The following is a 13,927-nucleotide window of genomic DNA, read 5'->3' on the forward strand; positions in this document are numbered from 1 at the left end:
GGAATGCAACTCATTTGCCTTGGAAGGCAGAACCTTTTGCTTACTCAGCAGACTAGGACTGACGTCACTAACATGTAGGTCAGATGGTCATTATTAGAACCTTGACAAGTGGCATAGCTAATGTTCTGCCTGCAGTTAGAAAATAATAATCCTGAAGTAGTGTCAGCATGGATGTGACCTATTGTAGCCTATGGTGTTGTGTACGTGCCAGTATGCATGTAGCTGTGTGTATATAAGTGTGTACACCCAGTAAATGTCAATACACACCTTCAAGAACAAAATGAAAGTGCTCGTCTGTCTGTTTGCATGCGTGGATATTCAGGTGCACTTTCCTCAGGTCCAGGTGAGCGTTCACTGTGCTCCTCAGTCCTTCCAACCAGTTCTACATAGTTGTTATATACACTACATGACCAAAAGCATATGGACACCTGCTTGTCGACCATCTCATTCCAAAATCATGGGCATTAATATAAAGTTGGTCCCCCCTTTGCTGCTATAACAGCCTCCACTCTTATGGGAAGGCTTTCCACTAGATGTTGAAACATTGCGGCAGGGATTTGCTTCCATTCAGCGACAGTAGCATTAGTGAGGTCGGGCACTGATGTTGGATGATTAGGCCTGGCTCGCAGTTGGCGTTCGAAATTCGTCCCAAACGTGTTCGATGGGGTTGAGGTCAGGCCTCTTTACAGGCCAGTCAAGTTCTTACAAACCAATCTCGACAAACCATTTCTGTATGGACCTCTGTTTGTGCATGGGGGCATTGTCATGCTGAAACAGGAAAGGGTCTTCCCCAAACTGTTGCCACAAAGTTGAAAGGTCATAATTGTCTAGAATGTCAATGTATGCTGTAGGGTTAGGATTTCCCTTCATTGGAACTATTCCTCCTCCAAACTTTACAGTTGGCCCTATGCTTTGGGGCAGGTAGCGTTCTCCTGGCATCTGCCAAACCCAGATTTGTCTGTTGGACTGCCAGATGGTGAAGCGTGATTCATCTTTCCATAGAACGCGATTCCACTGCTCCAGAGTCCAATGGCGGCAAGTTTTACACCACTCCAGCTGACGCTTGGTATTGCGCATGGTGATCTTAGACTTGTGTGCGGCTGCTCGGCCATGGAAATCCATTTCATGAAGCTCCCGACTAACAGTTATTGTGTGGACATTGCTTCCAGAGGCAGTTCGGAACCAACAGTGGACAGATGATTTTTACACGCTATATGTTTCAGAACTTGTTGGTCTCGTTCTGTGAGCTTATGTGGCCTACCACTTTGCGGCTGAGCCGTTGTTGCTCCAAGCTCTAGCAGGGCAGAAATTTGACGAACTGACTTGTTGGAAAGGTGGCATCCTATGAAGGTGCCACATTGAAAGTCACTGGGGCGCTTCAGTAAGGACATTTCATTTACTATGTTTGTCTATGGAGATTGCATGGCTGTGTGCTTCATTTTATACACCGTTAGCAACGGGTGTGACTGAAATAGCTGAATCCGCTAATTTGAAGGGGTGCCCACATACTTTCATGTGTGTGTGTGTATTTGTCAGTTTTTTCATACACTTCAGATTCAAACCACCATGCTATCCCAATAATAAATGATTAGATTTTTCCATTGTGTCAATGATGGCAGATTGATTGACTTCCAAGTTTTTTCAAGATGAGAAGAGAATTGTCCAGCCCATTGCTTATCTCACTACACCCAGTGCTTGACTTGGGATGGAAGAATTGCAGGAGCTGTCTTTTTCCAAGTCGGTACATTATACTATGTTCACCGAAATTCACAAATTGCATTAGGCTATATAGACCTCTATACTTTGAACCATATTTTCATGACTTATTATAGCCTACATGAAAAAGTAAACATTATTGACACTGGAAAACTTTTGTCTAATCCCATGTAGATATACCAACTCCTGCCGTTGATCAAGGCATTTTGCCCCCACATAGAACTGAACTGTTAGTCACATGTTATCAACATGTGGTCAACCCTCCATCAGGAGAGCTCCTGGGTGTGCAGGCTTGACTTTTTCAACATCACAACCAAATACTTTTGTCTTTATAAAATGATTTCTTCATTCAATAAATCAGGGATCAAATGGATAAGGTAGGCTACTTCAAAGCAAGATGTCTAAGTAGACGACGGACAGATCAAAAGCAAAAGTTTGGACACCTACTCATTCAAGTTTTTTTTTTATTTGTAAAATAATAGTAAAGACATCAAAACTATGAAATAACACATGGAATCATGTAGTAACCAAAGAAAAAGTGTATTTGAGATTCTTCAAAGTAGCCACCCTTAGCCTTGATGACAGCTTTGCATTCTCTCAACCAGCTTCATGAGGTAGTCATCTGGAATGCATTTCAATTAACAGGTGTACCTTGTTAAAAGTTTATGTGCAAAATTGATTTCCTTCTTAATGTGTTTGAGCCAATCAGATGTGTTGTGAAAAGGTAGGGGTGGTATACAGAAGATGGTCTTTTACCAAATAGGGCTATGTCCATATTATGGCAAGAACAGCTCAAATAAGCAAAGAGAAATGACAGTCCATCATTACTTTAAAGACATGCAGGGCAGTCAATACGGAAAATTTCAATAACTTTTAAAGTTTCTTCAAGTGCAGTTTTAAAAACCATCAAGCGCTATGATGAAACTGGCTCTCATGAGTACCGCCACAGGAATGGAAGACCCAGAGTTACCTCTGCTGCAGAGGATAAGTTCATTAGTGTTACCAGCCTCAGAAATTGCAGCCCAAACAAATGCTTCACAGAGTTCAAGTAATTTCCTTATATGAACTCTAACTCAGTAAAATCTTTAAAATTGCGGCATGTTGTGTTGATATTTTTGTTCAGTATAGTTAGTCTGCAATTATTTTATACCTGCTACTGAAATGACGCACTCTCTCCCCTCGGGCAACGGCCCACTCACACTGGCACACACGCAGCATCAGACATGCACTGAAGGGCCATTCTGATAATGGCAAGATATGTGCTTTCATTAATTATATTAACAACAATTATGAAACTCATTTCCATGACTTCTCTTGACTACACAAACCCTTATTTGACCCTCATCTGGCACATTTTTAATCAGTGCAATCTCGAACAGCCTACTGTCACTCAAGGATTCACAGACTAACGGCAAATAAATTGAACAAACCGTAAATCAGGAAATGAATGCCCACTCTCCATTGCTATTCAATGAAGATCCCACCTTCATTCCACTTTGATCAACCTTTTTTTGCCAGGATGTGTGAATCTGGGCCAGCAAAAGGCTACTTTATAGAGTTTCCGGTATGCAATTCCAGAAAATTGAAAGTGCCAGTATGGTGCTCCGGACAGCTTCGGCACAAGTCAAGCACTGAATACACACCCATAAGCACGTCTTAAAATATGCAGGCAGACAGATTAAAAGTACATTTACATTGTAATACTTCTGACAGCCAACTTTCTAGCGCTGCCCACAACTTCCAGACTTTATAGCATTCCCAGAAAGCTTGGATTATGGAGTCATTATTAGTTTTACACTTAAAGACATGACTCTGCAGTTGTGCTGTAGAATTTGTGAATTCTCTCATGTATAATAAATTCCATACATTAGTTTATACTGGATTAAGCCTATATTTTCATAAACTGTCATTTTGTTAGTTATGCTCCAACTTTCCCTCCATCTTGTGCCAACATCAGTTACTTAGTTTTTTTTCCTAAGAGATTGTCAGTTGGATATGCTCTTTGCAAGGTTTCCTATATCTTCCCTGTCATATGAACATACATTTCTGACTCAAATAAGATTCCCTCAAGGTTTCTCCCTCCAAGGTCTATTTTCACTGCACACTTCTCATTGAACAATAATTAATGGACCAATTGGGGGGGGGGGGCTGATCTGAGCGTATGACATTCTGTGGAATGACATATACTGGCATGCTTTTCTGTATGTGTGCATCTGTACCCAATTTGCCTTCATGCATTTCTGTGCATGCTGTGTGAGCATGAGAATAATGTGGTGCCTGTGTTTTTACCCCTGGGCTACTTCAAACAAATAAGCTCCAATTACACTCACCAATGCTATTTTTAGACATGCCCATTAAAGTCAACAATGTAGAAACACAATAGTTTAATAGCAAACAACAAATACAGTAATGAAGAGTAAACAAGCATTTTACAACCATGTGCTGGGCGATATGGACCAAAAGTAATATAAAATGTAACAATTTTGCTTGATAGTGATAAATACAACGATTGAGATATACATCTCTAACGTATTTATTTATAGATATTTTTTTTAAATGGACAATTATGCCTACTTTCCATTAGTGGCAGTTTGTTGTTGTGCCAAGACAAGTAACTGAGATGGTATAGCCTATGATAGAAAATGTACATTATTTCCAGGGATATTTTGATGTGCAACCTGTCAAAATAGGATCCAGAATGATCAGATTTGTTTTGAGGTCTTCAGAGATGAATTTGCCCACGCCTATTGGCCTCAGCCACAGGTGTCAAATTTATTCCACGGAGGGCTGAGATGTTTGCAGGTTCACACTAATTAGTAAGGAACTCCCCACACCTGGTTGTCTAGAGCTTAATTGAAAGGGAAAAACCCAAACCCTGCAGACACTAGGCCCTCCATGGAATGAGTTTGACACCCCTGTTCTAGGTTATATTGTTCACCACGTGTGGAAGTGAGAACTCAAAACACTTAGCCATGTAGAGTTAGCAATCTAGCTATCAGTAAATGTAATGTCCAACAAAACTTTCCAGTACTGGCCTAGGCTACTTGATGTAAGCATATTCAGCGCAAATGGTGCACTCCGCTCCGTGGGCACATCAAAACCATACTCCGGTTGTAAAGTGGTGGCATAAACTCCATATTAAGAGGTGAGAAAAAAAACAGTAGTAACTTTGAAAACAGTCTGTCCCGCAATTGCATTTGGAGCAATGGTCATATGCTTGTGCTTATCAGAAAGCATCCCTCCCTCCTCTGTGCGCACAGTGGGGAGAGGGAGCGATCAATGTTGGCCAAAAAAATCGTCTAAGAACAAAAAAAATGTGCAGGAACGTTGTGTAGAAACATTTTAAATTACCGACCTAAGCAAACTGCTCCGGTAAGAGGGCAATGTCGGTGTGGGTAATTTTGGGTTTATCATCCCAGCTCTATTGTACATCCCACATCAAGCCAAAGATATACAAGTACAGTCAGGCTCTGGCTTATTATTTACCCGAATGGTGTTTGCTCTCATATGAGAATGGGACTCGGGAGATATGTGAAATGATATGGACGGAAAGAAGAACGTTCTTATTACATTCCCCTTCCTGGAGGTAGAGCTTTAACAACATGCCCTTAAAGATGCCACATGACCAAATTAAATTCCACCCATAGCACACAATTAAATTAAGCCACGTAAAGCTGCCAGTGTTTTAATATGATGCCATGTAAAGCCTGAGGATTGTGTATTTAAGACGGTGGTAATAGTGTTCGTCAGCTCTAACCTCTGCCTTACAGGAGGCAGAGCTACAGAAGACCGGAGGGCTCTATAGGTGTGGCAACAAAAACCTATTCCCCAAGGGACAATGAGCAACAGGCCCTGCTCACACAAAACATACTTACACAACTGCCATCAACACACCTTAGACCACGTGTCAAACTCAAGGCCCATTTTAATCTTGTTTTTGTCAATTTTCCCCTGAAAAACAATCTCAAATCGACAATGAAATGACAAAAAATAATGGACCTACATTTAGTCTCTTCACTCTGTCCAGCTTGCTATTAGTCATTGAAACGAAAGCTAGACAGTCAGGGAACGTAGAAAATTCCTAGAAGAGATTGATAGAGGACAATTTTTTGCACGTTTTGACGGGGAGGAAATATAAATATAATATAAATATAAATATTATGTGCGGCCCTCAACCTCAGTGAAGACCAAATGCAGCCCACAGGGCAAATGAGTTTGACACCCCTGCTAAACTATCAACATACCTTACACAAAACTAATGAAGGAATTTTGACAAAGGGTATTTCTATAGCGGTTGTGCAGTTTGTTTTCAATCATCACAAATAATTACCATTTGTTCCTTTAAGTAGCAGCTAATGTGAATAAATAAATGGATTTAAAATGTTTTAACCTCTATTCAACCCCGTACACTTGCTGGAGTTGTCCTATATGAATAGGGCTAAATTGAAATGTTTCTTACAGAAGAAATATGGAAAATATATGCATAACCATGGCAGCAATTTAAAAAAGGGGAACATTTGAGATTATGGGAAAATTAGACTAAAAGTTGAGGACAAAACAGTTCATCTGACAAGACTGAATCCAAACATTACACTGTTGATTATATATGCATTTTACATTTGCTGTACTTTCGTTGCATTTGTTGATAACGAAATCTGACAATACTCTGGATACATTCAGTAACATAATATTCATGGTAATTTGGGGAAGGTGCAAAATAGGATGAAAAAATGACAAGGTTTTGAGTGAGAGGTCTAACTGGTGTCTCCAAGTGGCCACATAGTGTCTCCAGAAATGATTCATAACTCTACTTTTTTTCAAAATGTTGTTGTGTTACAGCCTGAATTTCAAATTGATTACATTTTGATTTTGTGTCTCTGATATACACACAATAAGCCCATAATGTCAAGTGGAATTGTCTTCATAGAACCTTATCAAAAATATGATAAATTACAAGCGTAAATGTTCAGGAGTAAAAATGTGCTTAAAAATCACATAAGATGCATGGACTCATTCTGTGTTCAATAATAGTGGTTAACATGATTTTTGAATGACTAGCCCATCTCTGTACCCCACGCATAAAAATAATTGTAAGGTCCCTCAAATCGAGTAGTGAATTTCAAGCACAGATTCAACCAAAGACCAGGGAGGCTTTTCAATGCCTAACAAAGAAGGGCACCGATTGGTAGATGTAAAAAATAAAATAAAAAGCAGACACTGAAAATCCCTTTGAGCATGGTAAAGTTATTAATTAGGCTTTGGATGATGTATAAATACACACAGTCACTACAAAGATGCAGACGTCCTTCCTACCTCAGTTGCCAGAGAGGAAGGAAACTGCTCAGGTATTTCACCATGAGGACAATGGTGATTTTAAAACTGAGTTTAATAAAATAATAAAATAATAATAATGATTGTGATATGAAAAAAAAGGAGGATGGATCAACAACATTGTAGTTACTCCACAATACTAACCTAAATGACAGTAACTTTTTGTCCTGAATACAAAGTGTTAAGGTTGGTGCAAATCCAACAACACATAACTGAGTATCACTATTCATATTTTCAAGCATTGGTGGTGGCTGTATCATGTTATTGGTATGCTCGTCATCGGAAAGGGAGTTGTTTTAGGAAAGAAAGTAACAATATAGCTATGCACAGTCAAAATCCTAGAGGAAAACTTGGTCCAGTCTTCTTTCCAACAGACACTGGGAGACACATTCACCTTTCAGCAGGACAATAACCTAAAACACATGGCCAAATCTACACTGGAGTTGCTCACCAAGATGACATTGAATGTTCCTGAGTGGGCTAGTTAGCTTTGACTGAAAATCTATGGCAAGACTTGGAAATAGCATAATAGCAATAACCAACTTGACAGAGCTTGAAGAATTTTATATTGTACAATCCAGGTGTGCAAAGCTCTTAGAGACTTATCCTAAAAGATTCACAGCTGTAGTCACTGCCAAAAGGTATTTCTAACATGTATTGTCTCAAGATAGTGTTTTATTTGTCAAATTTCTTGTTAGAATTATTCTTCCACTTTGACAGAGTATTTTGTGTAGACCGTCAGCAAAAATCACAATTAAATGAATTTTAATCCCACTTTAACATGTGGAAAAAGTTGAGGGGTGTGAATACTTTCTGAAGGCACTGTACCTCTCCAAAGTGTGCACGGTTCCTACATAATTCCAGTGCACTTTTATGACTCAAAGAAGAGTCTTCAACTATAAAAAGGTGCTATTTTTAGCTCTCAGCTGTGCTGTCGAGGAACTAGAGCAAGCAGACTTGTTCGTTTTCTTTTGGAATACAGCCCAGCATCCCCACTATCACATAATTACGGTTGTTGTTTATGCATTCCAAAAATGTTCCATTATAATTCACAATCCGGTCTGGTGGGCATTATTTGAAACATGTTCTAAGACCAACATGGATAAGTTGTAAAATATGATCTTACAGTGTTAGGCTTTCACATGGCAAGTGCACATACAGTGCATTCGGAAAATATTCAGACTCCTTGACTTTTTCCACACTGTTACATTACAGCCTTATTCTTATTATTTTTACATTTCCCCCTCAAACTCCACACAATAACCCATAATGACAAAGCAAAAAACAGGTGTAGAAATTATTTGCAAGTTTATTAAACATAAAAAAAACTGAAATATACATTTACTTAAGTATTCAGACCCTTTACTCAGTAATCTGTTGAAGCACCTTTGGCAGTGATTACAGCATCAAGTCTTCTTGGGTATGATGCTACAAGTTTGGCACACCTGTATTTGGGGAGATGCTCCCATTCTTCTCTGCAGATCCTCTTAAGCTCTGTCATGTTGGGTGGGGAGCATCGCTGGACAGCTATTTCCAGAGCCCGGACTTGAGGAAACCAATCAAGTTAACCAATCTTGGTTTCATCAGACCAGATAATCTTGTTTCTCATGGTCTGAGAGTCATTTAGGTGCCTTTTACTGAGGAGCGGCTTCCGTCTGGCCCCTACCATAAAGGTCTGATTGGTGGAGTGTTGCAGAGATGGGAGAACCTTCCTGAAGGACAACCATCTCCACAGACGATCTCTGTAGCTCTGTCAGAGTGACCATCAGGTTCTTGGTCACCTCCCTGACCAAGTCACTTCTCCCCCGATTGCTCAGTTTGGCCCTGTGGCAAGTTTTAGGAAGAGTCTTGGTGGTTCCAAACTTCTTACATTTAAGAATGGAGGCCACTGTGTTCTTGGGGACCTTCAATGTGGCAGAAATGTTTTGGTACCCTTCCCCAGATCTGTGCCTTGACACAATCCTGTCTCGGAGCTCTACGGACAATACCTTCCACCACATGGCTTGGTTTTTGCGCTGACATGCACTGTCAACTGTGGGACCTTGTATGGACAGGTGTGTGCCTTTTCAAATCATGTCCAAACAATTAGAAATTCACCCCAGGTGGATTCCAATCAAGTTGTAGAAACACCAAGGATGATCAATGGAAACAGGATGAACTTGAGCAAAATTTAGAGTCTCATCGAAAATGGTCTGAATACTTGTGAATAAGATTCTGTTTTTAATTTTTAATACTTTTGCACAAAAAAATATCTTTTCACTTTGTCGTTATGGGGTATTGTGTGTAGGTAGAGGAGGAACAAATGTATTCAATACATTTCAGAATAAGGCTGTAACGTAACAAAATGTGGAAAAAGTCAAGGGGTCTGAATATTTTCTGAATGCACCGTGTAGAAAAGAGTGACGAGTGCATTCAAATGCGTGTTCCCCGCCAAACGTCTTCACAATATGACAAACATAGGCTCATTCTGTTCAGGACAACCCAGGGTATGACACCATGTCAACTTGTAACTGTACATGAAGCAGAGTGATCATAAACGTTGACACTATGAAATTTGTTTTATGATATGGAAATGTGAAGTGCAGATTTAGGTGTGTTTGGCTCGCTTGTATAACGGGAGTTTGGCTCGCTTGTATGACATCAAAATGGTATTTATTATAATCCTTAACGACTCAATATATTTATGAGACCTCTATTTAGAGCATTTCCCTTACTCAGACAAAAAAAAACTGCGGGAGGTGGGGCAACTTCTTGTCACACGCAGTGTTCACATTCAGAACGGCTGTCAGTCAAAACCAATACTGAGCTGTAAATCGGAGACCTTGAGCTGACATCATATAGCATGTTTTTGTACACCCACTGCATTTCAATTTAGGCATTTATCAGCATCCAAATCTGCTATTTTAACGAGAGGTCGACCGATTATTATTTTTTAACGCCGATGCCGATTATTGGTGGACCCCAAAAAAACAAACAGCCGATAACGATTAAAAATCGACCAATTTTTTTATTTATTTGTAATAATGACAATTACAACAATACTGAATGAACACTTTTATTTTAACTTAATATAATACGTCAAAATCAATTCAGCCTCAAATAAATCATGAAACATGTTCAATTTGGTTTAAATAATGCAAATAATGTTGGAGAAGAAAGTAAAAGTGCAATATGTGCCATGTAAAAAAGCTAACTTTCAAGTTCCTTGCTCAGAACATGAGAACATATGAAGGCTGGTGGTTCCTTTAACATGAGTCTTCAATATTCCCAGTTAAGAAGTTTTAGGTTGTAGTTAGTATTTATAGGACTATTTCTCTCTATACCATTTGTATTTCATTTACCTTTGACTATTGGATGTTCTTATAGGCACTTTAGTAATGCCAGTGTAACAGTATAGCTTCCGTTCCTCTCCTCGCCCCTACCTGGGCTCGAACCAGGAACACATCGACAATAGCCACACTCGAAGCATCGTTACCCATCGCTCTTGCAGAGCAAGGGGAACAACTACTTCAAGGTCTCAGAGCGAGTTACGTCACCGATTGAAACGCTATTAGCGAGCACCCTGCTAACTAGCTAGCCATTTCACATCTGTTACACCAGCCTAATCTCAGAGTTGAAAGGCTTGAAATCATAAACAGCTCAATGCTTGAAGCACAGGGAAGAGCTACTGGCAAATGCATGAAAGTGCTGTTTGAATGAATGCTTACGAGCCTGCTGCTGCCTACCACCGCTCAGTCAGACTGCTCTATCAAATCAGATTTAATTATAAACATAATAGCACACAGAAATATGAGCCTTATGTCATTAATATGGTCAAATCCGGAAACTATAATTTCGAAAACAAAAAGTTTATTATTTCAGTGAAATACGCAACTGTTCCATATTTTATCTAACGGGTGGCTTCCATAAGTCCAAATATTCCTGGTACATTGCACAACCTTCAATGTTATGTCATAATTATGTACAATTCTGGCAAATTAGTTCGCAACGAGTGACACAATTTCCCTAGTTTAATATTGCCTGCTAACCTGGATTTACTAAATATGCAGGTTTTAAAAAATATACCTCTGTGTATTGATTTTAAGAAAGGCATTGATGTTTATGGTTAGGAACATTCGTGCAACGATTGTGATTTTTTCGCAAATGCGCTTTTGTTAAATCATCCCCCGTTTGGTGAAGTTGGTCTTCACAGTTCGCACCGAGCCAGGCGGCCCAAACTGCTGCATATAGCCTGACTGTTGCACAGAACGCAAGAGAAGTGACACAATTTCCCTAGCTAAAAGAAATTCATGTTAGCAGGCAATATTAACTAAATATGCAGGTTTATAAAATATATACTTGTGTATTGATTTTAAGAAAGGAGTTGATATTTATGGTTAGGTACACATTGGTGCAACGACAGTGTTTTTTTCAAAAATGCACTTGTTAAAAAAAACGTTTGGCGATTTAGGCTATGATCCAATGATAAATTAACAGGCACTGCATTGATTATATGCAACGCAGGACAAGCTAGATAAACTAGTAATATCATCAACCATGTGTAGTTAACTAGTGATTATGTTAAGATTGATTGTTTTTTATAAGATGTGTTTAATTCTAGCTAGCACCTTACCTCCTTGCTGCACTCACATAACAGGCAGTCAGCCTGCCACGCAGTCTCCTCGTGGAGTGCAATATAATCGGCCATGATCGGTGTCCAAAAATGACGATTGTTATGAAAACTTGAAATCGGCCCTAATTAAAATCGCCCATTCCGATTAATCGGTTGACCTCTAATTTTATGAGTGGGTATGAGTGTAAAGAGTGAACCAGGCAAGTCCATTAAGAACAACTTATTATTTACAATGTCGACCTGGCAAGGTATAGTATATCCCTGCCAGGGGGGAATGAGTGTACTCTCCATAGTCCATAGGAACCCAACTTCTCCTTCTAGGAAACTATTTGCCTTTGATTGGCCAAATTAAGCCCCTCCTTCAGCATGAGGACATGTTCCATACTCTTTACTGACCACCCACCGCACCCGCCTCCCCTGCTCTAATGACAGTAAAGGGGGAGTTCAGTGGTGCCGACAGAAGCCCCAGGCCCTGGCTGGCCCACCTCTGTCACATGAGACGGCACACACACATCAGGGGAAGAGTAAAAACACCATCCATGGCCTCCCGAGTGGAGCAGTGGTCTAAAGAACAGCATCGCAGTGCTAGCTGTGCCACTAGAGATTCTGGGTTCAAGTCCATGCTCTGTCGCAGCCGGCCGTGAACGGGATACCCATGGGGCGGTGCACAATTGTCCAAGCGTCGTCCGAGTTGGGGGAGGGTTTGGCCGGCAGGGATGACCTTGTCCCATCCCACACTAGTGTCTCCTGTGGCGGGCTGGGTGCAGTGCATGCTGACACGGTCACCAGATGTACAGTGTTTCCTCCGACACATTGGTGTGGCTGGCTTCCGGGTTAAGTGGCCATTGTGTCAAGAAGCAGTACAGCTTGGTTGGGTTGTGTTTCGGAAGATGCACGGCTCTCAACCTTCGCCTCTCCCGAGTCCGTACGGAAGTTGCAGCGATGAGACAATTGGATACCACGAAAAAGGGGTAAATTATTATTTTTTAAATCATAAATATAGATATTTAATAATAAACACCAACCACTCAAAGCGGAGCAGGGCTGAGCGGCATGCTAATCCTGGGATGAAGGCGGGAGATCCCGTGCTGGTGGGACATTCCTGCTGTCACTCAGCTACCCCAGCCAGTTAAAACAGGTCCAGAGCCACCCATGCACACAGGTCAGTCACACACACACCTAAAGATCCACCAAATGTTGCTTGAAATCATCATAACAACTAAATCCAGGCAAAGTAAAGCACAGATTGAGAACATTTAAAAAAACGTTTTATTTTATAGATTGTTAGGTCACAGATGATTTGACAGACCAGACCATCTACCAGTTAGATGAGCAGGTAGGGTAGGATATCCATTTCTCTCAAGTGTAGGAGGAGATTGGTAGACTAACTCACCCGCCTATACTGGAAGTCATTTTGTAGCCTGTTCAGGGTCGCAGTTATGGAGAGGGGCCTTTTAATCGTGAGGTAGACATTTGTGAATGAACCTGTCAGAAAAAGCGAGATTAACAGTGAAATTACAATTACAGCCTGAAACTAAAAATAATGTACAGTACCAGTCAAAAGTTTGGACACCTACTCATTCAAGGGTTTTCCTTTATTTTTACTATTTTCTACATTGTAGAATAATAAAGACATCAAAACTATGAAATAACATATGGGATCATGAAGAAACCAATTAAAAGTTCATTTGTGGAATTTCTTTCCTTCTTAATGCGTTTGAGTCAATCAGTTGTGTTGTGACTCCTTAAAGACTGTTGGAAAAGCATTCCTCATTAAATAAAATGTTGGACTCATCAGACCTGGGTCTGCCTTTCCTGTGGCGGTCCACATGAGAGCCAGATTCATCATAGCACTTGATGGTTATTGCGAATGCACTTGAAGAAACTTTCAAAGTTGTTGAAATGTTTCGTATTGACTGACCTTCGTGTCTTAAAGTAATGATGGACTGTCATTTCTCTTTGCTTATTTGAGCTGTTCTTGCCATTATATGGTCTTTTACCAAATAGAGCTCACTCTGTATACCACCCCTACCATGTCACAACACAACTGATTGGCTCAAACGCATTACGGATAGAAATTCAACACATTAACTTTTAACAAGGCACACCTGTTAATTGAAATGCATTCCAGGTGACTACCTCATGAATCTGGTTGAGAGAATGCCAAGAGTGTGCAAAGCTGTCAAGACTGAGGGTGGCTACTTTGAAGAATCTCAAATATAAAAAATATTTGTTTGTTTAACACTTTTGGTTTCGAAATGATTCCAT

The 13,927-nt window shown here is 40.2% G+C and overlaps 1 protein-coding gene across 4 annotated transcripts in view; it reads right to left on the reverse strand.

Annotated features, from left to right (window-relative positions):
- The window catches only part of LOC118392568 (circadian locomoter output cycles protein kaput), a 53,902-nt gene that overhangs the window by 18,030 nt on the left and 21,945 nt on the right, over positions 1-13,927 (reverse strand). For all 4 annotated transcript variants that reach the window (XM_035784633.2, XM_035784639.2, XM_035784628.2 and 1 more), the window contains exon 4: positions 13,053-13,144. In XM_035784633.2, the coding sequence (XP_035640526.1) occupies positions 13,053-13,072 (20 nt within the window). In that variant the 5' untranslated portion in view covers positions 13,073-13,144. The remainder of the gene's footprint in view (positions 1-13,052; positions 13,145-13,927) is intronic.

The sequence above is a fragment of the Oncorhynchus keta genome, chromosome 1 (assembly GCF_023373465.1).
Source record: "Oncorhynchus keta strain PuntledgeMale-10-30-2019 chromosome 1, Oket_V2, whole genome shotgun sequence".
NCBI classification, from domain to species: Eukaryota; Metazoa; Chordata; class Actinopteri; order Salmoniformes; family Salmonidae; genus Oncorhynchus; species Oncorhynchus keta.